Genomic DNA, 26722 nt, shown 5'->3' with positions numbered 1-26722 from the left:
CTATTAGTCAACCTTAATTGGAAACCAGGCCACTTTCCATATATCCCAACCACATAGGCTTGACTCTGATTCTCCCATGCTACGTGAGTGTGAACAGGTCACTCAACATCTCCTGCCCTCCATTTTCTTACCTATAAAATCAGATAGTAGGATTAGGTTAACACGGAATTGGCCCCCATGATCCCTGATAGTAGCCATGTATTCCACTTGGAGAAATGAAGGTCCAGCAAAGCTCTGCAACTTGGTAAGATTCACCCTTTGAGGCAACCTTGAGCTTGGCACACGTATTCATTTTATATTCTGACTCATCTGAACAGACCTCACCTTAATGTAGCCGAGGAACACAATGTGACAGCTTCAGGAACCCAGCAACAAGGAAACTCAGCTGATGTGAGGCAGTTTAGTTCAATTAGCTTAATCAGAACAACAGCAACGACAAAGACCTAAGAACCATAACATCCCTTAAAAAAAAAGAGAACAACTAATAAGCCTTCCTAAAGGGTCATAATCATTTTTAATTCTGCAAGAATCAACGGATTAGTGACCTCGGACCAAGCTCAACATTAATTACTCCTGTGGTTGTTAATGATGTAAATGAATCCTTGGAAGCTCCAGAAAGCCAGCATCCACTGTGGTAGGTGGAAAGTTAAAACCAGAAGGTCCCTTAGAGATTATCTAACACCTTATTTAATAGAAGGAAGAAGGAGGCCAAAAGAGGGGAAGTGACTTTTACCCAAGTTTACACTTGTTCGGGGAGGGCCCAGGATTAAAGTTCAGGCCTCCTGACCCCTAGGCCGGTGGGCATTCCTCGTAGGAAATGCCAAAGACCGATGCCCTTGGTAAAGCTGAATCCCCTCATTATGACCAAGGTGAGCCTGAAATAATTCAACAAGAAAACACTGTGGGAGATAAAGGGAGCATCTGAAGAAGATAGGAAATATTAGAAAACACATTCATGACAACCAAGGATATGAACAGTGTGCTACAGAACTAGCCCCCAGGAGTTTGGGTAAAATCAAAGGAAACTTCCCCAAAGGGGAAAATACATTTTATTTTATCTCCCACCTTAATATATATATATATTTTTTCAGACTTCCCTGGTGTGCAGTGGTTAAGAATCCACCTGCCAATGCAGGAGACACGGGTTTGAGCCCTGGTCCAGAAGATGCCACGTGCCACAGAGCAAGTAGCAGAAATTGAAACACAGATGTAGAGAACAAACGTATGGACACCAAGTGGGGAAAGTGGCGAGGGTGGTGGTGGTGTGATGAATTGGGAGATTGGGATTGACATGTATACACTGATGTGTATAAAATGGATGACTAATAAGAAAACAAAAATGCAAACCATATATGGTTTTTATACAATTTAAATAAAAACTCTGATTTGTAAAGGAAGATTATACAGCTTTTGAGGACATGGGTTGGAATACTTTTTAAATGTAATTAATCTAAAATAAGCCAGGCAGAGGAAGACAAATACTGCATAGAATCACTTATATGTGAAATCTTAAAAAAAAGAAAAAAAAGTCGAAGGCTAGAAACAGAGCAGAAGAGTGGTTGCCAGGGCAGGGCGGGGGGGGGGGGGGCGGAAATAAGGAGTGGTTGGTAACAGGGTACAAAGTTTCAGTTATAAGATGAATAAGGTCTGAGGAGCTAACGAAAAACATGGCGACTGTAGTGATAACACCGTATTGTATAATTAAATTTTGCTGAAAGAGTAGAACTTAAATGTTCTAACCTCCCCCCTAAAAAGGATAAATATGTGAGGTGATGGATGTGTTAATTAATGAGATGGGTGGGATCCTTTCACAATGTACACATACATCAAATCACCACGATGTACATTTTAAACGTCTTGTAATTTTATGTCAATTATACCTCAATAAAGCTGAAATACTAGGTCAAAAAATAATAATACCCAATATTAATTAGTGCAGGACAGGGACACAAACCCCCATTCTTGGTGAGATATTAATTGGTACAATTTCTTCAGAAGGCAATTCAGCAACCAATATGTGTCAGAAGTGTCAAAATTACCATAAACTTTGACATCGTTAATTCCACATCCGAGAAAGGCTTCTGTGATAATCATCCCCGTCAGAACAAAGGCGCAGACTGCAATGCCCCCAGTGTGATGCAGCCCAGTCAGAGTGGTGGTGAGTGTGCCCTGAGGGCGCCCTTAGGCAGATCCCTGGCGGGGGCAGAGAACACCCAGGACAGCTGACATCAGGACTCTTCAAGAAGTCTTGCTCTTCAACGACCAACTGGAAACCTGGAAGCCCGCGCTTTGCTGCCATCTAGTGGTTCCGAAGTAACAGCACCCAGCCAGGGAGGAAAGTTGCTGCCTCCACCAAGTAAGTAACTTAGCACCAAGGGGCTTTCTCTTTTTTTGTGGCCTGCGGGATCTTAATTCCCCAACCGGGAATTGAACCCGGGCCACGGTAGTGAAAGTGTCGAGTCCTAACCACTGGAAAACCAGGGAATTCTCTCTCTCCTCTATTTTTATTTAACAAACACTAATAAAGCATTTACTATCTTTTAGGCATTGTGCTCAGCACTTATAAGCATTCCCTCTTAATCCTCATATCAGTCCTATGAAATATCATCATTGGGGCTTCCCTGGTGGCGCAGTGGTTGAGAGTCCGCCTGCCGATGCAGGGGACACGGGTTCGTGCCCCGGTCTGGGAAGATCCCACATGCCGCGGAGCGGCTGGGCCCGTGAGCCATGGCCGCTGAGCCTGCGCGTCCGGAGCCTGTCCTCCGCAACGGGAGAGGCCACAACAGTGAGAGGCCCGCGTAACGCATAAAAAAAAAAGAAATATCATCATTTTACAGATGAGGTAACTAAGGTACAGAGAGGTTAGGTAACTTGGCCAAGGTCACACAGTGGCTAAGTTCACGATTAGAACAAGGTGGCATGTTGGCAGCAGGGCCTGTGCTCTGAACCACCTCCATTGTGAAGCTCAAAGGTCTGTGTGATACTAATAGCCCTTAGAGAGAACTTTATAGCCCACACAGCAACTGCTATCCTCCCCCTTCCCCTAGTTCATCTCTCCCAAACAAGTTCACACAGGGACTGAGTTCACCTCTGCCCTATAGGCAGCCTAACCTGAGTCAAAGACAACCACTGGCCCAGGTGAGATCCAGCGGGTTTTTTAACATTTTAATTATAAAATATTTTATATATTAACACTCTTGCACTGCTGGTGGGAATGTGAATTGGTTCAGCCACTATGGAGAACAGTATGGAGGTTCCTTAAAAAACTACAAATAGAACTACCATATGACCCAGCAATCCCACTACTGGGCATATACCCTGAGAAAACCAAAATTCAAAAAGAGTCATGTACCAAAATGTTCATTGCAGCTCTATTTACAATAGCCCAGAGATGGAAACAACCTAACTGCCCATCATCGGATGAATGGATAAAGAAGATGTGGCACATATATACAATGGAATATTACTCAGCCATAAAAAGAAACGAAATTGAGCTATTTGTAATGAGGTGGATGGACCTAGAGTCTGTCATACAGAGTGAAGTAAGTCAGAAAGAGAAAGACAAATACCGTATGCTAACACATATATATGGAATTTAAGGAAAAAAATGTCATGAAGAACCTAGGGGTAAGACAGGAATAAAGACACAGACCTACTGGAGAACGGACTTGAGGATATGGGGAGGGGGAAGGGTGAGCTGTGACAGGGCGAGAAAGAGTCATGGACATATACACACTAACAAACGTAAGGTAGATAGCTAGTGGGAAGCAGCCGCATGGCACAGGGAGATCAGCTTGGTGCTTTGTGACCCCCTGGAGGGGTGGGATAGGGAGGATGGGAGGGAGGGAGACGCAAGAGGGAAGAGATATGGGAACATATGTATAACTGATTCACTTTGTTATAAAGCAGAAACTAACACACCATTGTAAAGCAATTATACCCCAATAAAGATGTTAAAAAAATAATAAAATAAAGTATATGAAAGGCTGTGCGTAGGTTAGATGCAAGTACTATGCCATTTTATATAAGGGATTTGAGCATCCACAGATTTTGGTATCTGCAGGGGTCCTTGAGCCAATTCCCTGAGGATACCAAGGAATGACTCTATTCTCTACATGGCAGCCAGAGTGATAAAAAAAAAATTTATATATTAAAAAAGATGTAAAAAATAACAGATACTCAGCACCCACCTGCAGCTTAAAAAATAGAGTTGTTTCTAGTAGTGCTGTGTCAGTGATGAGGTTCATCCCTCACGGTTCACTGGCTTGTTTTCTGTCGTTGTATTAACACATGAGGGACACCAACTGGGCTATGAATGCAAGGCCACTATTACAGCAATCCTTCCCCTTCCTAGTAGATAGTCCTCCCCTAATTACAGTTAACTGTATCCTGCTCCTGCTGGAGACATCAGCAGTTTGGGTCACATAGCAGTTGCTCCACAGTGGAGCTGAGAAAGCTTCTGATTACTTAACTAGATAGTGATTCCCAACCAAGGCTGTGAACCCCTGGGCTCTGAGGAGTTCTTAAAGGAATGGGAGCCCAAGGGCTCAGCTAGCATGATTTAGAGACCAGGATTATTTACTCCTTAGCAAATCCATGAAAGTGCTGGAATCACTTGCAAAGTTTCATGTGAGTGCCTCTTTCCTCTAGGGAAAGCGTCCATTCCATATCTTTTATAAGATTTTTAAAGAGGTCTGAGACCTTCCAAAAAGGTTAAGAATCATCCCTACAGATCAGGACCTGGCAAATGACCCACAGGCCAAATCCAGCCCAATGCTTGCTTTTGTACAACCCACAAGCTAAGGATGGTTTTTATATTTTTAAGTGGTTGAAAAAAATCAAAAGAAGACTATTTCACTACATAAAAATGATAAGAAATTCAAATCTGTGTCCGTAAATAAATGTTTGTTGGAACACAGCTGTGCTCATTTACATATTGTCATGGCTGCTTTTTGTGCTACAAAAGCAGGGTTGAATAGTTGCAACAGAGATGCAACGCTTGAAATTTTACTATCTGGCCCTTCTCTGAAACAATTTGCTGACCCTGCCAGCAAACACATTTTGTGAATTTATGGACCTCTATTTTTCACTTGTATGTAGATGCTGTTATGGTTGATAAAGTACAAACTCATTTAAATATAATATTAACGTAGCGGACATTAGTCATCAGACTACATTAACCCTCTTGATGTATTTGAGCAATTCCTACCGTGTTAAGTCTTGCTGGGAGATAGACGGACTCCTCATACAGGCCAGATACTCCTTTCTCCTGCCTCCCTGGCAGCCAGGACATGGACACGGGACTTGGGATCAGTCCATTAGAGACCCCATCTAGGACTTTGCAGCTGGAGTGAGTCACACAAAATAGCAGGGATAGAAGAGATATCATTCTGACAGTAGCAGCGAGTACAGCAGTTACAGCTAACTTTGAAGAGCAGCAGGGCCAGCAGGATGGGGGTGCCTGCAGCAGTAACACATTTCTGGTTGTACCATCACTGGTTTCCTCACCAGACAGTCCCTTAAGGGATGATTTTGTCTTTGGTTCTGGTTGACTAGCCTCCATGTCTGCCTGGCTAGGGCAAGCCCAGACACTAGACGGGACAGCCTGCATCACTCACTGCCTGCAGGGAAGAGGGGGCTGAATGCAGAGGTTGGTAAGCATGAACTGAAGGAAGACAGACAATGGCTGATCCATCTTTGTATCCTTAGCACCTAAGCCAGTGCCTGATACTTAAAAAGTGCTCACTAAGTATCTGTCGGTGAGAGCACCAGTGAGTAAGTGCTTGAGTTGGTAAGAGCATACACTAGGGATCTCTGACTTCAATCGACTCCAGCCACCTGAAAGTGGCAATGAGACTTTCATGTATCAGGGTTTCATCAGAAGACATAAAGACAGCCCTACTCTTTAAGCCCTAGATAAGTCTCCAGGGATGAGAAACGGTCAGTACTTGGGGATCAATGTGTATTTGACCCTGGTCTGTGAGCCTCAGAGCCCACTCAGACGATGCTTGTCGTATCTTGTAGAGGCAGACAGCTGGTCAAAAAGCATTTGTGTGTGCACGTGTGCACTGGGTGGGAGAATATGGGACAGAGTGTTCACCAGGTACTATTAGCTCTTGCCCTGGATGGCAGACTTCCATGAAGCGGGAAACTTAGTGCTGGTCCTAAGGACCTTTCCAGTGGGTTTGTAATTTAGAAAGAAGTGATTACAATGATGACTAAAAATCAGCAATATTTTATTACTTCTGGATCTATTTATGTATGCTGGATAACCAATTGTTAAAGATCTGGGAAGAAAGAGAGGAGCCAATGAGAGCTTTCACAGCAAAAGATTAAGAATCGACAGTGACATTGCCACAAAGCTGGTGCTCGGATGCCACAATGTTAGAGGTTTTTCTCAAGAGACGAAGATCAAGGGGATGAAGCTCTGCTGGGATATTCCCACAGTGCAGAGCCTCAGCAGAAGCCAAGATGGTTTGGGGATTTTTTAAAATTTATTTATTTATGGCTGTGTTGGGTCTTCGTTGCTGCACGCAGGCTTTCTCTAGTTGGGGCAAGCGGGGGCTTCTCTTCGTTGTGGTGCGCGGGCTTCTCATTGTGGAGCATGGGCTCTGGGTGTGCGGGCTTCAGTAGTTGTGGCACGCGGGCTCTAGAGCGCAGGCTCAGTAGTTGTGGCGCACGGGCTTAGTTGCTCCGCGGCATGTGGGATCTTCCCGGACCAGGGCTCGAACCCATGTCCCCTGCATTGGCAGGAGGATTCTTAACCACTGCGCCACCAGGGAAGTCCCCAAGATGGTTTTAAAAGGACTTCTATAACCAGTATGTTGTGTAAGAATTGATTTTATTTTTGTCCCCCACTAATCCTTTGAAACTTTGTTGAGAAGGCATGATCTTCCTCTGCCCATGGGTGAAGACTTGGGCAGACATATGACTTCTGTCAGATTAAGTCGTCTTGTCACTTTTAACCATACAATCTCATTACACTGAATTATCTAGTCACATCTAATAGTTAGAACTACAAACTTGACATCAACTCTTTCCTAACTTGAGCTTGCTTCAGGCTTGAAACCTCCAGTGGAGCCATGGGATGGGGTCCTCTGCTCTCTCCTCTTTCCCCCTCTTCAACTTTGCCACTGCGGGAGCTGAGGGAGGGAGGAGCACCAGAGATGGGACAGATCTTACGTAGCTGCTTGGCTTCGTGCTCTCTCTGCCTGATGATTAGAGCTGGCTCTTTCTCTTAGGTTGGCACTTTCGTACGCTTACCAGGCATTCCCGCTGTGCCCCCGGACCCTGGCAAAAGCATCTCCATCCTGGCTGCTCACTTGCCGTCTTCTCTCCTCAGTCCCTGGGCACCAGGCGGTACACCTCCAGACCCTTTCTCTGAGGTCTCCTTGGCCCTGCTGATGGCTTGTTGAGCAATGTCAAATATGACCCCACAGCATGGTCCACGAGAAACATTTGTGCATCCCAGGGCTCTGTCATCAAGGTAGTTACCCTTGCCTTTCTCTCACCCTCTAGATTTCCTGGGCAGGAGTCAGGCCCCAGCCTTCAGCCCACTTCTGCTTGCTTTCTCAGGCCTGAGTCAGGCACCACTTTTCTGGCTGGAAATGGACACATTTCCAAACTCTCTGAGTTGTCCCCTTGAAATTCCCCTCAGCAGATAGTGGTAGAAGGTGTCATTTCCTCACCCTTCCACCAAGATGGGGGTTGGAACTCAGCATAGCAACAGCTTTAACCAAAGAAATCTCTTCATCAATCTTCTTACCAAATCCTCTCTGTTCTCTCAAAACTCATATTCTTGAAGTGGATAAAGGGGTTCAAGAGCCATGGAACAAGTTCTCATGTTTTCCCCTTAGAATTCTCAATTAAATCTGAGGCAGAGGAGTTCTATTCTAATACCTTGTGTATTAGTTACTTATTGCTGCATGGCAAATTACACCAAAACTTAGTGCTGTAAACAATAAACATTTATTATCACTCACAGCTTCTCTGCATCAGGAATTAGGGAGTGGCTTCTGGCTCAGGGTCTAGTGAGGTTCCCGTCAAGATGTCAGCCTGACTGAGGCTTCACAATGGCTTCCAACGTGGTTCCCCCACATGGTATGCAAGTTGGTGCTCGTTGTTGGTGGAAGGCCTCAATTCCTCTCCATGTGGAATTGTCCACAGGGCTGTCTGAGTGTTCTTAGGACATGGCAGCTGGATTCCTGCAGAGCGAGCAACTCAAGTGATCACAAGGTGAAAGCAGTAACATCTCTTATGATCTAGCCTCAGAAATCACACACTGTCACCTCTGATTCTTTTTTAGTCATGGCAACCAGTTCTGGTTCAATATGGAAGGAAACTACAAGGGCACGAATATCAGGAATCAAGGATCATCGGGTGCGGGGGGGCACCTCGGAAGCTTCCTAACATACCCGGTTACACTTCAAATGACCACTGTCCCCTAAAACAAACTGAACCAAGTACAAGTAAAGAAGAACCCATTAATTTAGATTGTTTAATCAAAATTTCTTTGGGGACTTCTTGATCTTCAAAACTATATAAGTCACCTGGCCCTCTTCACATTTGTTCCTTATCTGTAAATGGGTCCAGGACTCTCCTTGAAGGAAGTCAGGGCCCAGGCCTGATATTAAGGGTTCTTTTTGGTTCTCCTATCTCTGATTTTACATAATAATCAGAAAACAAAGCTTTGGAAATATCTTTTAGTGCTAATATTTACACTAAAATTTACAATTAAATAAAAACATTCTAAGGTGTATACAAGAATCATCTCTGTTTTATTTATTTACAGAGTAATGATTTAAACTGAATACATTTGGGCACAGTAAATATTTGACATGAAAAGCAGTTGTATCAGAATGGGCATCAGAAAAATAGCAACTCATCTGACACATAATTACTAGAAAATATTTTTCTGTCGATCATTTAAGTGTTACAAATCCTGAGAATGTTAAACACTGAACAAACTAGGTACTACCTTATAATTAAATCTTGCTTGGAAATCATCCTTTAAAAAAATGCACTGAGGTACAAATCACCTACATATTAAACATGAGTCTTTTACATTTTACAAAGAGTTTAAACAAATATATCAAATGATTCCAGTTCAGTGGCTCTTAAAACAGCTATTAGTCAGGTTCAAGGACACACTGTTCCACGATTTCCCGTAAGTTGGGGTTCTCCATTGCAGCTGCCACTCGTTCTTTGTCATTTATCTGCTTGTTGACTACAAAACACACAGGCAAAAGTTAGCAGGACTATGTCAATACACAGCAACAGACAGTAATTTTATTAGCTTGTTAAAATAGAATTTAACTCCTTGAGAACTTAACGCAGGTTTTGGCTAGTTATTCATAAGTTTCGAAGGGGAGACTTAAAGAGAAAAAAATCCCCTGTAATCCCACTTTTGCTTTTCCTAAATCCCACCTCTGTTATTTTTAAGCAGCTGCCACTTTATTTCTCTCTGTAGGCTAAAGATCCTTTATACAAAAAATGCTTCTCTACTCCCATTTTAATACATTAACCCAGGAAGACAACACCTACCCCAAGATTCCCTAAAGCTTTACTTGCTGGACCTTTGATTTCAATTTCAAGTACACAGCTCTCTATCCTGCCACCAAAGAGAAGAATCAAGCTCTTTTTAGCGCTTATAATTCAAAGTTCCTAGAGCTGGATATTCCTCACAGATGTGTGGGCACTAGCCTAAACCAGTCAATATCCACAGGGCTTAACTCTAGTTACACTTCAAATGACCACTGTCCCCTAAAACAAGCTGAACAAAGTACAAGTAAAGAAGAACCCATTAATTTAGATTGTTTAATCAAAATTTCTTTGATTAAGGAAAAGCTTAGGAAAAGCTAAGAGCTGATTTTGTTCCTTTTTGCAAATGACCCAATAGATACTTGGCTGGCAGAATAACGTAATACCCAAGATAAAGTACTATATGAAGCTGTTTTCTAAAAATGGTTCAAAATTCACTTACTATCTTCCTCCGTTGAGTGGGTTCCTTCAGAAATGTAGATTTCCAACTAGGAAAAAAATACATTAAAAGCAAAACATTTAGAGCATTCTAAGATGAGTGAGGTGGAATATACAATGGACTCAAGAGTCTAGGGATGAAAGCCCAAATCCTGTAGACTTGGGACAAATCTTCACATTCTTCTCTAAAATGAGGGCTGAAGTTAGTAGGATTTTTTATTTTGGTCATGTGGGGAAGGCCCGCGGCAGGTATTCCCATTGATTATTTTTTAATGAATACAAACCTACAATTTTATACAAGTGAGATCTCATACATGTTTTACTCAACAATATATATCCCCTGCACTCTACCTCTTCCTCCCAAATCAGTATCTAAGCTTTCTTCCTGCCCCACCCCACAAGAAAGCCACATTAATAATCTAGTGTTGGGGCTTCCCTGGTGGCACAGTGGTTGAGAGTCCACCTGCCGATGCAGGGGACACGGGTTCGTGCCCTGGTCCAGGAAGATTCCACATGCCGCGGAGCAGCTGGGCCCGAGAGCCATGGCCGCTGAGCCTGCACGTCCAGAGCCTGTGCTCCGCAACGGGAGAGGCCACAACAGTGAGAGGCCCGCATACCGCAAAAAAAAAAAATAATAATAATCTAGTGTACTTTCTTCCATATTTTTCTCTATACCCACATAATTTAAGATTTCACACACACACACATTACATACATACACACACACACACACACACACACCAAGGCTAGAAGTTTCTTTTTATCGTGTACTTTACAAAAATGGGATCACAATATATAGTTTTCAGTATCCTCCTTTTCTCATCTACTATTATCTTGATAAATTTATTCTCAAGTACAATACTGGTTAAGCTATCTCTCCTGGTCCTGCTGCACTCACTTCCTTAAACTAGCTAACCTCCAAGAACCAGAGCTTTTGAGACAAACCCACAAAATTATTGCAAATCTTGTGGTAAATAAATCATGCTATATGATAAAGATATGTCTATTTTTCAGGGAACATTGGAGCATGTGATATAATTCGCATATACTTATTTACTACTGAGATAAATGTTTTTCATGAGGGGGAAAATCATAGCCTATTATGGCTCTAAGAGACCCTAAAGACCATTTAGTCCAGTCTTCTTTAAAAGACAAAACACCATATACATTCCCTCAGTGGCATAACACTAACTCTTATTCTAAACAACAAAGGAAGTGGTATAAAATCACTCTATACTCATTTACTTTGGCTTAAAATTATGCACGACTCATTATTCTGAAAAATGGTAAATAAAGGGGAAGAGTCAAGCATTTACCTTGCTATTCCTATGCAAACTATACCTCAGGGTAACCAAACAGTTGGTTTGGTCCACAGAAGATTCTAAATTTGAGAGGTTTCTTGTGGCCCTTTTTAAGTGGTTCTTAATTGGTTTTAAATTTTTGGATGAATATTGTCACCCATCAGGGAAATGCAAATCAAAACCACAGTTAGATATCACTTCACACATTCTAGTGATGGCTATAATGAAAAAAAGAGATAATCATGATAAGTATTGGCAAGGATGTGCCGAAATCAGAACCCTCATAGGCTGCTGGTGGGAATGTAAAAGGGTGAAGTGGCTATGGAAAACAGTCTGGAAGTTCCTCAAAAGGTTAAACATCGAGTTACCATAGAATCCAGGAAGAAAAGAAATGGAAAACATATGCCCTCGGTGGAAAAGAAATGAAAACACACGTCCACACAAACACTTGCACACAAAGGTTCATAGCAACATTATTCATAAAAGACAAAAAGTGGAAACAACCCAAATGTCTACCAAATTATAAAACAAATAAATACAATGTGATATCTACACAAAAGAACAGTACAAGGCAAGGCAAAGAATGAAATACTGATACATGTTATGACATGAATGAATTCTGAAAATATTATTCTAAGTGAAAGATAGCAGTCTTAAAAGACCACAAAGTATATGATTCCATTTAAATGAAACACCCAGAATAGGCAAATCTATAGAGACAAAAGTGGTTGCCTTGGGATGGGAGAGGGTTTAGGAGAAATGGGGAATGACTGCAAATTGGTATGGGTTTTTTTACTGGGATGATGAAAATGTTCCAAAATTGATAGTAGCGATGGCTGCATAATTTTGTGAATATACCAAAAAACATTAAATTCTATACTTTAAATAGGTGGTTGTATGATATGTGAATCAAATCTCAACAAAGCTATTATAAAACAACAACAAAAAACACAGTCCTTACCTTATGTTTAAACGGTAAACACCGCTGAAGTTTAACTCTTAGGCACAGCCCTGCGGAGGAAAAAAAAAAGCCCCAATTATCTCTTCTTATTGGTTCTTGAAAAGGCATACAGCTGTGTCTGGGTGTCTCTATACAAAACAGTAGCTGAAAAGAGCTTAGGCTCAATCCAATGTACGCCTCCTTTGAGCCTGGCACCTTTACCTAGCAACTTTAATATTGATACATCTTACGAATTCCTCATGATAATCCAGTGAGCTAGGTATTGTCAATCCCATTCTACAAATTATGAAACCAAGGTCACAGTGTAACTTACCCAAGATCAAAGAGCTAGTAAAATGACAGAGTTGGGACTGGAACCCGAAACCACTGCAAAACGCAGGTCCTTTCTGCTGTATCAATTTGCCTTCCATCAAAGGTCAATTCACTCATTAAACTTTATTGAATGCCTGCAACAGGTCAGGCCACACAAAAACTTAAAACCGGGGCGTCCCTGGTGGCGCAGTGGATGAGAATCCACCTGCCGATGCAGGGGACACGGGTTTGTGTCCCAGTCCGGGAAGATCCCACATGTCGCAGAGCGGCTGAGCCCGTGAGCCATGGCCGCTGAGCCTGCGCATCCGGAGCCTGCGCTCCGCAACGGGAGAGGCCACAACAGTGCGAGGCCCGTGTACTACAAAAATACAAAAAAACAAAAAAACTTAAAACCAAGTAAGAGCCACTTAAAAAGCACCACAAGCGGTCTTCCCTGCTGGCGCAGTGGTTGAGAATCTGCCTGCCGATGCAGGGGACACGGGTTCTGAGCCCTGGTCTGGGAAGATCCCACATGCCGCGGAGCAACTGGGGCCGTGAGCCACAGCTACTGAGCCTGCGCGTCTGGAGCCTGTGCTCCGCAACAAGAGAGGCCGCAACAGTGAAAGGCCCGCGCACCGCGATGAAGAGTGGCCCCCGCTCTCTGCAACTAGAGAAAGCCCTCGCACAGAAACGAAGACCCAACACAGCCTAAATAAATAAATTTATTTTAAAAAAAAAAGGACCACAAGCAATCTCTCAAATTTGGAATCCTCTGTGCCTGCAGGGTACAAATAGAGTTGTTTCCCTAAAACAAGCTCCTCTGAAGTTCAGTTTATCACCCCAATACCAAGTCACAGTTCAATATTTTTTTTTCCAGTTGAGACTTCCAAGAGAAATTAAAAGTCAGCTTGGAACAGAGCCTCAGTGCCAATGTTTCACTTCTCCCCCACCATAAAATATGGCATACAATTTTAACTAAGTCTACACCTCTAGACAGAGAAGATAAACCAAGCTGCTCTTATTATGAGGAAAAAGTGTCTCAGTAATGAGTTTTTGAAAAATAGGGTCAGAATGAATCTCTAGTTCCCTGGCTTTGCAGGTTTTTATTTAGAGCAATTTATTTCCTCTCCCAACTAGTATCAATACATAAGGGCTTGTTACGTTATAAGGAACATTTTCTTAGTATTTTGGTTTGATTAAAAATAAACAACAATAACAAAACCCCAAACATAACACAGCAAAACATAATTGTTAGACTACCTCTCTTTTGGGGAGGTATGAAATTAATTTGCTTGTGGTTTTCTAAAGTACCACTAGGTTTTCTAACAGAATCATCTGAAAAATTCCAGAGAAGGAAAAAGAATTAAATGAGCTACAATGAGATTGGGCCTACCTTAGAGTCTACAACACAGTAATTCCATAATAAATATTAGGGAATTCTAAAGAAAATATATAATTTCCTTAAGAAGGGTCTCCCTTAAAAAAAAAAAAAGAAGAAGGGTCTCCCTTTAGAGTATCTATCTGCCTTAAAGCTTATCTGGAGGGTTGTCCTTCCTCTGCTCCCCCATTGTCTCCTTAATTTGTTTCTTGAGCATCCTCATGTGTTCTAGTCACTGTTGGTAGGTATTTTACCCATAAATAATAACTGTTTTACAATTCACAAAGCACTTTCTTGAATATCAGTATCCTCAAGATAGGCAGTATAGCATAACTGAGACAGGTAATTTGGGTTCAAAAGTGGCTCCACTACACACTAGCTGTGTGACGCCAGGCAAGTTACTTAACCTCTCTGAACTTCAGTTTCCTTATCTGTTATACAAGTATTATAATAGTACCACTATATATAAGGTTGTTACGCATGAGGAGTAAATATAGTCATGCTTAAAACAGCAGTTGATGCATAATAAGTATCCAGTAAATGTTAGCTATTACTATTTTATCATTTTCATTTTACAGCCAGGAACCAAGATGAGTGATTTGTTCCACATCACATAGCTAATATGTGGCAGAGCTGGAAGCTAAATCTAGACTCCAAACCCTATGCCCTTCGTATCCTGCCTTCAGCCATTCTTGTTTAAGTCAACAGAAAAGATTATCAAGTGGTTTTTCTGCCCTACCCACTCACCCGCTTTGAGTCTTCCTTGTCTTTGGAATGATATACCAGGGTAACTGAGTAGGTGACAACCTAAGCAGTCAGGGTGGAACTCTGACTCAGATGCCTTTCTCTGCTTAGTACTACCTGATCATAGGAAATGCCTCCTAATGCATCAGCCAGAAAAAGGACTCCCTTCATCGACTTTTCCAGTCATGTTGCTTGAACACGATTGCTATCATACACTACCATACAACCTTCTCAAAAGCCAATGGTCTTAAATGAAACCCATATCAAAAGGGCCAAAAAAGTGACAAAACTCTGTCAAAAGGTGTAGAGATCTGAAATTCAACCATAATCTAATCTTGACACCTTTACAGTTATTTTTATTTCATGTGCTCTCTCAATCTTTGTCCACGTAAACACAGTTTTTTAAAATAACTGCAATCATGACGCAAATTCAATTTATCATTCAAGCTTTTTCATCCACTCTTACACAGATACTTTGATTCCTTGATTATATTCATCATTTTCAATAGAAATAAGAAATGCCATTATTTTTATATCATTTCAGTATTAATCGATACTATAGTTTCTTCCAGGATTTATTATAATAAATTTACTATATATGTTTTGTACATGCTACTATTTTCTCCTAGGGAATTATTTCCTTAATTCCTCAGTCAAAGAGTATGAACTTTTTTTTTGGCTATACCACGCGGCTCGTGGGATCTTAGTTCCCTGACCAGGGATTGAACCCGTGCCCTTGGCAGTGAAAGTGCAGAGTCCTAATCACTGGACCACCAGCGAATTCCCTGTGACTTGCTAATATTTACCCAGAGACTTAAAAATATTTCTACCATATGACCCAATAATTCCACTTACAGAAATTTATCCTGAAGTAATAACTAGAGATAAATAAAAATATTTATGTGTAAAGCTGTTCATCATAGTATTATTTATAATTGTAGGAGGCTAGAAGTAGTCTGAATGGTTACAAAAATGATGACCATATAATTATATGACCATATAGTTGACCATATAACTAAACAGTAATATTTAAGGAGAACTAAAAAACATTTCTCATCTACTTCATGCTTTCTATTACTTAACCCTTACAACTCAGTAGCTACCCTTACTATCAGTATTTTACAGATAAGGAAATAGGCTTGGAAAGGTTAAGTAACTTGCCCAAGACCAAAGAGTGACAGAGCTGACAGAGCTGGAATTTTAGCCTAGAGCACACATTCTAATGACAACTTTAAAAATTTTTCTTCTTTATACTTTTGTGGAATTTCAAAATTATTGCCAACAAACATGTTACTTTTATAATTTAAGAAACACAATATAAATATTACTTTTTGAAATCTGTTTTCGATATCTGCTGATTCAGAAACTGTCCAATGACGAAAAATATGTATTCAAGAATGCTTTTTCTAGTATTGGAATTTTATAACCACAATAGTATCTATGGATTCACAGACCATCTAGTCCCTCAAGATGTGCCCCATATGCTGGAAACCACTACTTGAGGGATTCCAGGTCCAACAAGTGAGAAAAGAAAGACAACTCACAACAATAGTAGAAACAACAATAGAATATTTACCTTTCCAATCCTTTTTATAAATTTGTCTATTTTTAAATAGGTAATATAGTCTCAATGTTCAAAAGCTTAAAAATATAAAAAGTTATAAAGTCTCCCTGCCACCCTATCCCCCATCTGACCAGTTCCCACCATCACTAATACCCACACCCATCTTAGATATTCATTTCTTATGTTTTCTTTATGGATATGCAATCAAATATAAATGTACATTTTTGCTCCTCTTTACACAAATGTAGCAATATTATACTTGCTTTTATTTCCAAACAGTATGTCATAGAGATCTTTCCATATTAGTATATGGAGAGCTTCTTCATTCTTTTTTATAGCTGCATAGTATTCCATTGTTAATAAACACCATCACTGATTATTTAATTGGTTCCCTACTGATCAAGATCTGGTTTGAAATAAACTTTCTTTACCTTCTTTTTAACAAAGTATACATTCAAAGATATCTATTGTATATCTCACAGCTAACTAATCCAAAATATTGGGAATGCAACCTCTCAAAAAGAAAACTACCTGAAAAAATACCCTCCCACCAGGACTTCTCCCCATGCTACACAGAAGCCAAGAGAGCAGCTAAAAGGAGAAGATGGTAAGGACAGCAGTGCTAGTCTGACAACACCCATTCCGATCTCCAGAACTGAGGAGAGGAGCTGGCCCACACTCAGGCTCCATTAATTGTAGAGAAGCAGCATGGTATAGCTAAAGGAAAAACACACTTAAAGTCAGGAGACCTGGAATTGAGCCTCAGCTTCATCATTTCCTGCCTACATGATGCTGAGCAAGTCCCTTAAACTCTCTGAGCCTCAGGTTCCTCATCTGTAAAATGAAGATAATATTGACCCTCTCATACACTAATTGTTGAGAACTACAGAAAATATCCTGTAAACCATAAAGTATGATACATGATGTTAATTGTTACTGTGGGTCAGTATCAGCTAGAATAATTCAGAATTAATATATAAATATCTTTATCTAAAACCTTACCAATAAGAGTCGCCAAAGAGCAATGAGGTACTGTTGGCGTGAACCTGATAATAACCAAATAGTCTTCTTCATTTATCTCCTGAACCTCCACACAACTTTCCGTTACCACTTCCAGTTCTTCTAAAGTATTGGGTTTCTCTGGGTCCCGGATAGTTCGAATCAAATCTAAAGAAACATCAGAGAAAAGGTTTTATGTTAAAACGTGAATATTCTAAATACAAACAATTTTGCCAGTCCTAATCCAAACACTGACTTCTTTTTGTCTGAGCAAATACTACAGCCACTCCCCAGGTTTCTGACAGAAATTTCCACTACTAGTGTCCTTTTGAGAAAACCATTTTCTTGGATTATTACTACCTCATGTCCAGTTTCTTGGATCCAACCTTGCAGAGAGAATATATGAATGTGGAAAGTGTCATAGAAGTTCAAGGGAAAAAATAACTTAGTTTGGGAGAATGCAGTATTGGGATTTATAGAAATGGAATCTGAATCAAGCCTTTAAAAATGGGTAACATTTTGGGGAATTCCCTGGCGGTCCAGTGGTTAGGACTCCACGCTTCCACTGCAGGGGCCCAGGTTTGATCCTTGATCAGGGAACTAAGACCCTGCAGGCCGCACTGCGTGGCCAAAAAAAACCCCACAACAAACAAAAAACAAAAACAAAAAAATGGGTAACATTTCAATATTTGCCATTTAAGGTGAAGGAAAGTAAAGAACAAGTTTAGTTTGCACGGAACTCAGCATAAGGGAAGAAGTTATTAAGAGTTTAGGCCAGCCCATTAAGGCTCTTTTAGAGTCAGCTACAGTCCTCAAGAGGTTCTGAACAAGGGAGTGACATGGACAGCATTACACTGTCAGCTGGTAGACTCAGAACTAAAGAGCAGAGCCAGGGATACTAGCTGAAAAACTTGGGCCTAAAACAGGGACATGACCATAGCAATAGAGAGGAGGGGAAAGACGAAGAAGTAATTTCAGAGGCAGAATCAACAGAATCTGACAACTATTTGCATGAAGAAGACAAGGAAAGGGAGAAAAGGAAGATGACTAAGATTGTAAATCTAAGCGCCTGTGAGAACAAAGATAGAATAAAAATAAAAAAGGACTTCCCTGGTGGTCCAGCGATTAAGATTCCACGCTCCCAATGCAGGGGCCCCGGGTTCGATCTCTGGTTAGGGAACCTAGATCCTGCGTGCTGCAACTAAGAGCCTGCATGCTGCAACTAAGACCTAGCACAAACAAATAAATAAATAAATATTTGGGGCTTCCCTGGTGGCGCAGTGGTTGAGAGTCCGCCTGCCGATGTAGGGGACACGGGTTCGTGCCCCGGTCCGGGAAGATCCCACATGCCGCGGAGCGGCTGGGCCCGTGAGCCATGGCTGCTGAGCCTGCGCGTCCGGAGCCTGTGCTCCGCAGCGGGAGAGGCCACAACAGTGAGAGGCCCGCGTACCGCAAAAAAAAAATAAATAAATAAAAATAAAAATAAAAAAGAAGAGAGAACAAAGGAAGAAATTTGGGTGGGGGCTGAGATAAACAGGTTAAATCTTATATATAATCATTCTGAGGTGCTTAAGGGGCAAACCAATGGAACATTCCAGCAAACACTGAATTATGGCATAAGGTTTAAGAGAACCAAGGCTGGAGTGGCTGTTGAACTCATGGGATTCACAAAGAACAATGAGTAGAACCATAGTTTTCACCTTGGCTGAACAATGGAATCACTAGGAATGTTTCAAAACAAAAACAAAAACTGGTGTCTGAACCCTACCAGGGATTCTGATTTAATTGATTCACAGTATGACCTGGGCATTGAGACTTAAAAAAATTCTTCAGGCTGTTCTTATGTGCAGTCCAGTTGGAGAATCACAAATGTAAAGGGAAAGAGAACCAAGTATGGATCTGTAGGAAGCACCAAATTTGGGGATCAATAGGAGGAAGAAAAGCAAAACGCAGCATAAAGGAAAGAGGGGATGGTTAACAACATCAAATGCTGCAGAAAAGGGCCTTCCCTGGTGGCACAGTGGTTAAGAATCCACCTGCCAATGCAGGGGACACAGGTTCGATCCGTAGTCTGGGAAGATGCTACATGCTGTGGAGCAACTAAGCCCGTGCACCACAACTACTGAGCCTGCGCTCTAGAGCCCGCGAGCCGCAACTACTCAGCCCATGTGCCACAACTACTGTAGCCCGTGCACCTAGAGCCTATGCTCTGCAACAAGAGAAGCCACCGCAATGAGAAGCCCGCGCACCACAATGAAGAGTTGCCCCCGCTCGCCACAACTAGAGAATGCCCGCGTGCAGCAACGAAGACCCAACACAGCCAAAAATAAATTTAAAAAAAAATGCTGCAGAAAAATGCAGGTTAACGAAAGCTAAAGCCAGTCTCAGGTCACCTGTAAGAAAGCACCTTCGGTAGAGAGGTAAAGGCAGAGGCCAGCTTGCAAAAGGGGAAGTGAGAAGGAACTGCAAATGTAATCCTAGGGCTTTGACAGGGAAGGAGGGAAGAGCAAAAAAAGGACATTGCGTTTAGAAAAAGCTAGAACAATGACAAGGATAAGGGAAACTTGAGTATGTTTTATAGCCCAAGGGGAAGGATCAAACAGAGGAAGGAAAAAATAATAGAGGAAGAGCCACTGAAATTTCAAGGAGGGGAGGGGAGGAGGCTGGTAAAATAAGCAGAAAGGAATGAGACCAAAGATGTGGGAGGCTGGGTTCGAGGTGGAGAGGAAAAGATTTCCTTCTTACCCTGAGGTTGTAGAAAAAGATGGAAAAGGAGAATGATAAGAGAAATAGTGAGGTAGAAAAAAGCAGAGGGAGTTCACATGCGACAGGCTTGATGTTCTCAAGCCTGAGGTTTTGTTCTATTACTCACAGCATCCCTGTAATCAGAAATCCAGCAGGGAAAAACAAATCAATCAAACTCTATCTTCTCCCCAGCAACTCCTGAGCTTATCACTTGATTAGAAACAGAATCTGAAAAGGGAAGCAGGAAAAAGAGGCTTCACAAGGCTGTGAAACACAGGGCTCAGGGAAACAGGTTTTTTTGAAAAGGAATTTTTTCCCTTTCATCCTAGGCCTTTTCCCTGTAAGGCTCATATATACAAGCTGCATTATATTGTTCATATGTTAAATAACTCTGAAATTAAACCTCACGCCTTATTTAACTTCTCTCCTTTTCTAGGGATTTGCATTTATTTTTTTAGAAAGCAATGTTGCTCTCCTCACATTGCTCCCTTGACTTAAATTCTTCTACTGGCTCTGCACTGATATTAAATTCTTCATTTATATTTAAACCTTCAGGATCCAGTTCCAACCTGCTATGTAAAACAATTTTTGACCACACCTCCCTCCACCTTTAACCACAAACCCTACCTGTACAATGAAGATGGTTCCAGGGGTTGAATAGAGAATATAAGTGTGTGTGCGTATATGTATAATATATATTATACATATATAACTCACTGTGTGTGTATTTTTTTTGCACTCCAGGCTTGGGTGTGTTAAAGAACTATAAGTTCAAGGCCGGGCTCTTGGGGACCTCTGCTTTACTGCTTTGTGGAGATCATTCCACTCACACTTGTCACCTGACTGGGTTTAAGTCCTGCCCCTAGCAAGAGGTAAACCAGATTAACTCCGAAGGTCTTTAACATCCCTGGCTTCTATCTACGGGCCTATAATCCTTACCTGCATTATCTGTATTCTTGTGGTTATACTTTTACCCTAAGTCAGCAGGAATCTTTGAACGCTCGTTAGATCCAGTCGTTTTAGTTTTCAAAAACAATACTAATAAGTCCCAAAAAGGCAAGTCATAAAGCAATTATGAAGTGATGAAAAGCGCACTAAGTTTGGAATCAGAAGACAAGAGCTTTGGTTTTTGCTGTTTCTTTACTGGCAGAGTGGCCTCCAGGTAGTTGTTTAACCACTCTACACCTCTATTTCCTCATCTGTACGATGAAGATGGTTCCAGGGGTTGAATAGAGAATATGTGTGTGTGCATATATATAATATACGTTATACATATATATAACTCAAAGTGTGTGTATTCTTTTTTGCACACCAGGCTTGGGTGCGTTAAAGAACGATAAGTTCAAGGCCGGGCTTTTGGGGACCTCTGCCTACGGCCTCTGCAGCAGAAGAGGGTGGCTGTGACCTTGGGCCAGTCCCCAACTCGGCAGTCACCCAGCAGTACCCTCGGCGGCGGAAGGAGGAGTGTGTGTCCAGGGGCTAGGAAGGAAGGAGGTTCAAGTAGGGCAATCAGGCCAGCTTTGCTTCCTAACCAAACACCCTAGACGCTTGCTCTGCCCATAAGTCTTGAGATAGCCACTAGAACGTGGGGGCAGACAAGGGAAATGAAGCGTTTGAGACCTCCAGGCTCGGCTTGCCCCGGGTTTAGCAAGAGCCTGGGTCCTAGAAAGACCCACATGCCCGTGTGACTTAGGACTCCGAAGAAAAAGCTTCCTACGCTCCCGGACGAGATCTGGCAAAAACTCGAGTCTCCACTCTTAACCCTCAGGTGAGGCCCTCGTTACCCGCGCCTCCACGTATACCACCAAATGCTGCCCTGGGTAAAATTAATTACCATAAACTTCTAGCGCTTTCTCTTCCATGATCCGGGGCTGCCGGGCAGCTCCCCGCTCAAAGAGGCCCGACAGCCACAGGACTCTGCTCAGCGTCCAGGAGAGCAGTCCGGACACCCGCTCCATCCTTACGCTCCGCCATCCCTGGCGACTGTCCCACCCGAGCCACCGTCTCTCAGCAGCGAGCCTCGCGACTTATCAACTTCCTGGTCTTCAAACGGGCCAAGAGACGCCTAAAGGTCCAGGGCAGAGAATAGGCGGGACCGGACGGAGTATCGCGAAGGACCTAGGTAAGGGAGCCACGAGAACTACAAGCCCCAGCATGCTTTCCTCGGTTTCGGCGGAACAAGGGGAAAACAATTCCTAGAGGCCCATGAGGCGCGTTGCGTGCTGGGTCGTATGGGCGTTTTCTTTGGAAGACGGCGAGCTGCAATATGGGATCTGTAGTCTACAACGGTGGGCGGGGGCAGGTAACGGTCTGTTAACCGCCGTTAATTGCCTCACTCAGCGTCTGGATAAGCTAAAGATGAAACCCTGAAGAGGTAGGGGAAAGGAGATCTTGATTTCTAGTGCTGGAAGAGCGTCTGCACGGTGACGCCCTACTATTATTTCTCCGAGGGGGCCGCTTCCTGTCAAAGTTTTCTTACGTCCTAGTCAGGCCGGAAGTGAGTTTCCGTCGCGGTTAAACGGGATATCTTTGGAGCCTAGTAAGGATGGTTAGGCGTGGCGGGAGGAGGGGTTCCTTTCTGTTTTCTCGTCTCTTAGAGACTCAGGCTAGCACAGCTCCCCACTACGAGCTGAGTATTTCTGCCAATCGCCTTCAAGATAACTTAGAACGAGAGAGCTTTCCGACTGTCCAGTGTGTCCAATAGTGACATTGGAGATCGCCATCCTAAAAAGAACGTCTTAAGCCCTCCAGTTTGGTGGCAGTGATGGATGCCAGTAACAAGGTTGATGATGCTAATTTTACTTTTATCCATCCATCCCTACAGTCAAATCTCAAACCTTTATTCGATACTTAATTTGCCAGACTTGGTCTATAGACGCCAAGGATACGAAGATAGGACACGGCCCTTACCCTCAAGCAGCTCACAGACCTGTGAGGGAGCCAACCCCTGATGTTGAGGAATTTGCAGTTTCGAACAAATGAAACCTTTTGTCAAAGTTGATGACAAGTTTCGTACCATCTCTATTTTACTTTTTATAAATTTATTAATTTTATTTGTTTTTGGCTGCATTGGGTCTTCGTTGCTGCGCAGGCTTTCTCTAGTTGCGGTGAGCGGGGGCTACTCTTTGTTGCGGTACACAGGCTTCTCATCGTGGTGGCTTCTCTTCCTGCGGAGCACGGGCTCTAGGTACGCGGGCTTCAGTAGTTGTAGCATGCGGGCTGAGTAGTTGTGGCTCGCGGGCTCTAGAGCACAGGCTCAGTAGTTGTGGCGCACACGCTTAGTTGCTCTGCGGCATGTGGGATCTTCCCGGACCAGGGCTCGAACCTGTGTCCCCTGCCTTGGCAGGCGGATTCGTAACCACTGCGCCACCAGGGAAGCCCTCATACCATGTCTATTGAGAGGAAAGTAAGGATTATCTTGCTGAATTATCCCATGATAACATATCCCATTTATCTTTTTTTAATAGATATTTATTGGAGTATAATTGCTTCACAATACCGTGTTAGTTTCTGTTGCACAACAAAGCGAATCAGCCATATGCATACACATGTCCCCATATCCCCTCCCTCTTGAGCCTCCCTCCCACCCTCCCTATCCCACCCCTCTAGGTCATCGCAAAGCACCGAGCAGATCTCCCGGTGCTATGCTGCTGCTTCCCAGCAACCAACTGTTTAACATTCGGTAGTGTATATGTCAATGCCACTCTCACTTTGCCCCAGCTTCGCCCTCCCACCCCACGTCATCAAGTCCATTCTCGATGTCTACCTCTTTATCCCTGCCCTGCAACTAGGTTCATCAGTACCGTTTTCTTTTATTTTTTTTAGATTCCATATATATGTGTTAGCATACGGTATTTGTTTTTCTCTTTCTGACTTACTTCACTCTGAATGACAGTCTCTAGGTCCATCCACCTCACTACAAATAACTCAGTTTCGTTTCTTTTTATGGCTGAGTAATATTCCTCCCATTTATCTTTAAACTCTTGTCTAGCTGATTAGATTTTAGGCCCACCAGACAACCAGTGAATAATTTAGGTCCCAGGAAAATTTCGTTCAGAGTTTAATAATTCCCCTGCCATCTGTTCCACTCCAGTTACTCCACAGCAATTGAGAGGATAGTTCTAACTTCCTTGTAATCAAATTTAGGACACTGAAGTCTCACCTCCTCTTTGAGGCCTCCCGATTTCTCCAAACAGAATTGATGATCTCTTTTACTATGCTCCCACAGCACATTATAGCACTGTTCACTTACATGCCCATCTCCCTCAAGCGCCTAGGGGGCCAGAAGCGTCTTTATTTCTATATCTCAAATGCATAGCAGGGTGCCAGGCACACAGTAGATGCTCAATATATATTTCTTGAATGAATTAACTAAACGTTGTTGAAAGAATGAATAGCAAAACTTTACTGTATCTGTTCAGAGACCTCAATCAAAAATATTTATTGAGGACTTCCCTGGTGGCGCAGTGGTTAAGAATCCGCCTGCCAATGCAGGGGACATGGGTTTGAGCCCTGGCCCATGAAGATCCCACATGCTGCGGAGGAACTAAGCCTGTGCACCACAACTACTGAGCCTGCGCTCTAGAGCCCACGAGCCACAACTACTGAGACTGCGTGCCACAACTACTGAAGCCCATGCACCTAGATCCCGTGCTCCTCAAGAGAAGCCACCTCAATGAGAAGCCCACGCACCACAACAAAGGGTAGCACCCCGTTCGCGGCAACTAGAGAAAGCCTACGCAGAGCGACGAAGACCCAATGAAAGCAACAATTAAAAATATAAATAATTAAAAAAAATATTTATTGAAGCTCTATGTAGCCACTGTGCTTGGCATGGGTTGGTGGCACGAAGAGGTTTTCAGACTCGCTTCTTCATCTCCTTAAGAAGCCCGGTAGATAGAGCTATCTAGAGCACAAAGAGCCCTTAAGAACATGCATGTCCCCGAGCGCCTCCTTTTCTGTCCCTTTGCCCCGTGTGTTAAGAGCTCAGCCCTGAGACCAAGGGTTTGGATTGGCTGGGCAGGAGCCCCCGGTCGTCCCGCCCCGCCCCGCGCGCCCCGCGGGACTGGTAGCGGCCCTCCCTCTTCGAGCCGCTGGAACGCTTTGCTCGCGGCACTATCTCTTTATAAAGTTGTTGTTGCGGCTTCCGCCGTGGGTGGAGGAAGATGGCGTCGGGGGGTGGTGGCTGTAGCGCTTCGGGAAGACTCCCTCCGCCCTTCCCTGTCCTGGAGCCGGAGTCCGAGGGAGCAGTCGGGGGGTCAGAACCAGAGGCCGGGGACAGCGACACCGAAGGGGAGGATATTTTCACCGGCGCCGCGGATGCCGTGAGTTCGCACCCTTCGGGGCAGGCGGGCGGGCGCCCCCAAAGGAAAGCGACGCTAAGCGAGGGTTGGGGAGGCTGGGCAGAGTGGGCCCGGCGAGACCTTACGTTGGTGACAGTAGTCGTGGCTTGGGTTCTAGATGAGCACCGAGACGTAGGGCCCGGCTTCCCCGCCCCTGGGCGGACGGTGAGGAGTGAGGGATGTGGTGGCTTCTCAGCTGAGGTCCGTGACAGCGAAGAGCTTCCGAGGCGGGCATTTGGCCCTGCCTTGCGGCCCCACGGACCCACGGGGCTGGTTTGCTGGTGGTTTCCTGCCAGGCTGATTTAATAGATCAAGATAAGGGGGTGGGGTGCAGACTTTAATTTACCTTGCCTTACTGTTCCAAGGATGAATAATGTTATCTGGAGTTGCCCAGGATAGTGACCTGCCCACAAATCCTTTCGTTAGCTCCATCCTTACCGGTGATTACTAAAGGTCCTTTTGGATCTTAGTCTAGGAGAATTAACTTGACTCCTTTGATCTCTAGGAAAATCCTGCCAGATGTCGGTTGAAAAAGAGATCCTGCCAGATTAACCACTACGTAGATCGAAAGCTTTGTCCCTGGTTTTTGTGCCTAAGTACCTCAGTGGGAGCAAATCTGTAAATGAGAAGAGGAAATGGTGTTTCCCATAGTAATATCCGGGTTTCTTATAAGAGTTAGGTATTGAAAAAAACTCATCTTTATATGTGGAATGTGGAAATCAATAATCAGTTCTGGAACCAATGGAGATGTTTTTGGGCTGTTTTATATGAATACTGACTCATACCATTTGGTACAGTTAGTTCCAGGTTGAAAACTTCTTCAGTGCTAGGAGTGAATGTATGTTTCTTTCTATCTTGGTTAATGCTTAGCTTCATAGTAGCTACTCAGTATATGAGTGACTAAATAAAACAGCTTTAAATTCTTTATGCAAGCATGTGTCTGAAAAAGTTTGAGGCTTCTCTCATTTAAGTCGGAAAAAGGTTAAGTTTCTTGGCAATGTCTTCTGTGATAATCATTAGATTTTTCCGTGTACTGTATTTAGGAATTAAGTCCATAATCCCAGCTCAAAAAGTGTTTGCTGATGCTTATATAACAGCTCAGACTGTCAAATGAAGTCTCTGTTATTCTGAGAAATAACTCTTGCTGCTAATTTAGTTCTGTATCCCATTTAAAACAAATCTTTTGTCTATTCCTTTAGTAATTCCCTCATAAGCCATGCAGAACAGCGACTGTTGATAACTGCTGAGATGGTAGATATTCAGACTGAACATCTGAAAACAGAGACTCTGGCTCTGAAAGCAATTGGTCACATTGGTAAATGATGATTTATTTTTCAAAAAGGACCCTGGAAAGATGAGTTGTTATTTTCTAAAGTTCTCTAAGTAAGTTCAAGAGGTTGTGATTTGATTGGTCTCACC

General features: G+C 43.0%; 2 protein-coding genes across 5 annotated transcripts in view; one reads left to right on the top strand and one right to left on the bottom strand.

Moving 5' to 3' along the window:
* Positions 1-8754: 8754 nt before the first annotated feature.
* Positions 8755-22105, bottom strand: CIAO2A (cytosolic iron-sulfur assembly component 2A). The gene is made up of 5 exons (XM_032624487.1): positions 21796-22105; positions 17220-17384; positions 12241-12290; positions 9983-10028; positions 8755-9226 (listed from the first exon to the last, which is right to left on the bottom strand). Exons 1-5 carry the CDS (start codon positions 21917-21919, stop codon positions 9129-9131), a joined length of 483 nt encoding a protein of 160 aa, XP_032480378.1. The 5' UTR covers positions 21920-22105; the 3' UTR covers positions 8755-9128.
* A 2980-nt stretch (positions 22106-25085) lies between these two features.
* SNX1 (sorting nexin 1) overlaps positions 25086-26722 on the top strand; it is a 35995-nt gene continuing 34358 nt past the window's right edge. Inside the window, exon 1 of one of the 4 annotated variants that reach the window (XM_032624481.1) lies at positions 25086-25285. In XM_032624481.1, the coding sequence (XP_032480372.1) occupies positions 25127-25285 (159 nt within the window). In that variant the 5' untranslated portion in view covers positions 25086-25126. The remainder of the gene's footprint in view (positions 25286-26722) is intronic. The other 3 variants (XM_032624479.1, XM_032624478.1, XM_032624480.1) reach the window with 3 other exon arrangements.

The sequence above is a fragment of the Phocoena sinus genome, chromosome 2 (genome assembly GCF_008692025.1).
Source record: "Phocoena sinus isolate mPhoSin1 chromosome 2, mPhoSin1.pri, whole genome shotgun sequence".
Classification (NCBI taxonomy): Eukaryota; Metazoa; Chordata; class Mammalia; order Artiodactyla; family Phocoenidae; genus Phocoena; species Phocoena sinus.
This window is presented reverse-complemented; position numbering and strand designations above follow the sequence as displayed.

What these genes read in the sequence shown, in the direction of transcription:
- CIAO2A (XM_032624487.1), bottom strand. Translation starts at nt 21,919, where the DNA reads ATGGAGCGGGTGTCCGGACTGCTCTCCTGGACGCTGAGCAGAGTCCTG. An exon ending in GAAAGCGCTAGAAGTTTATG is followed by an intron (nt 17,385 to 21,795) that starts GTAATTAATTTT and finishes ATGTTTCTTTAG; the next exon opens with ATTTGATTCGAACTATCCGG. An exon ending in GTTTACCGTTTAAACATAAG is followed by an intron (nt 10,029 to 12,240) that starts GTAAGGACTGTG and finishes TTTTTTTCCTAG; the next exon opens with TTGGAAATCTACATTTCTGA.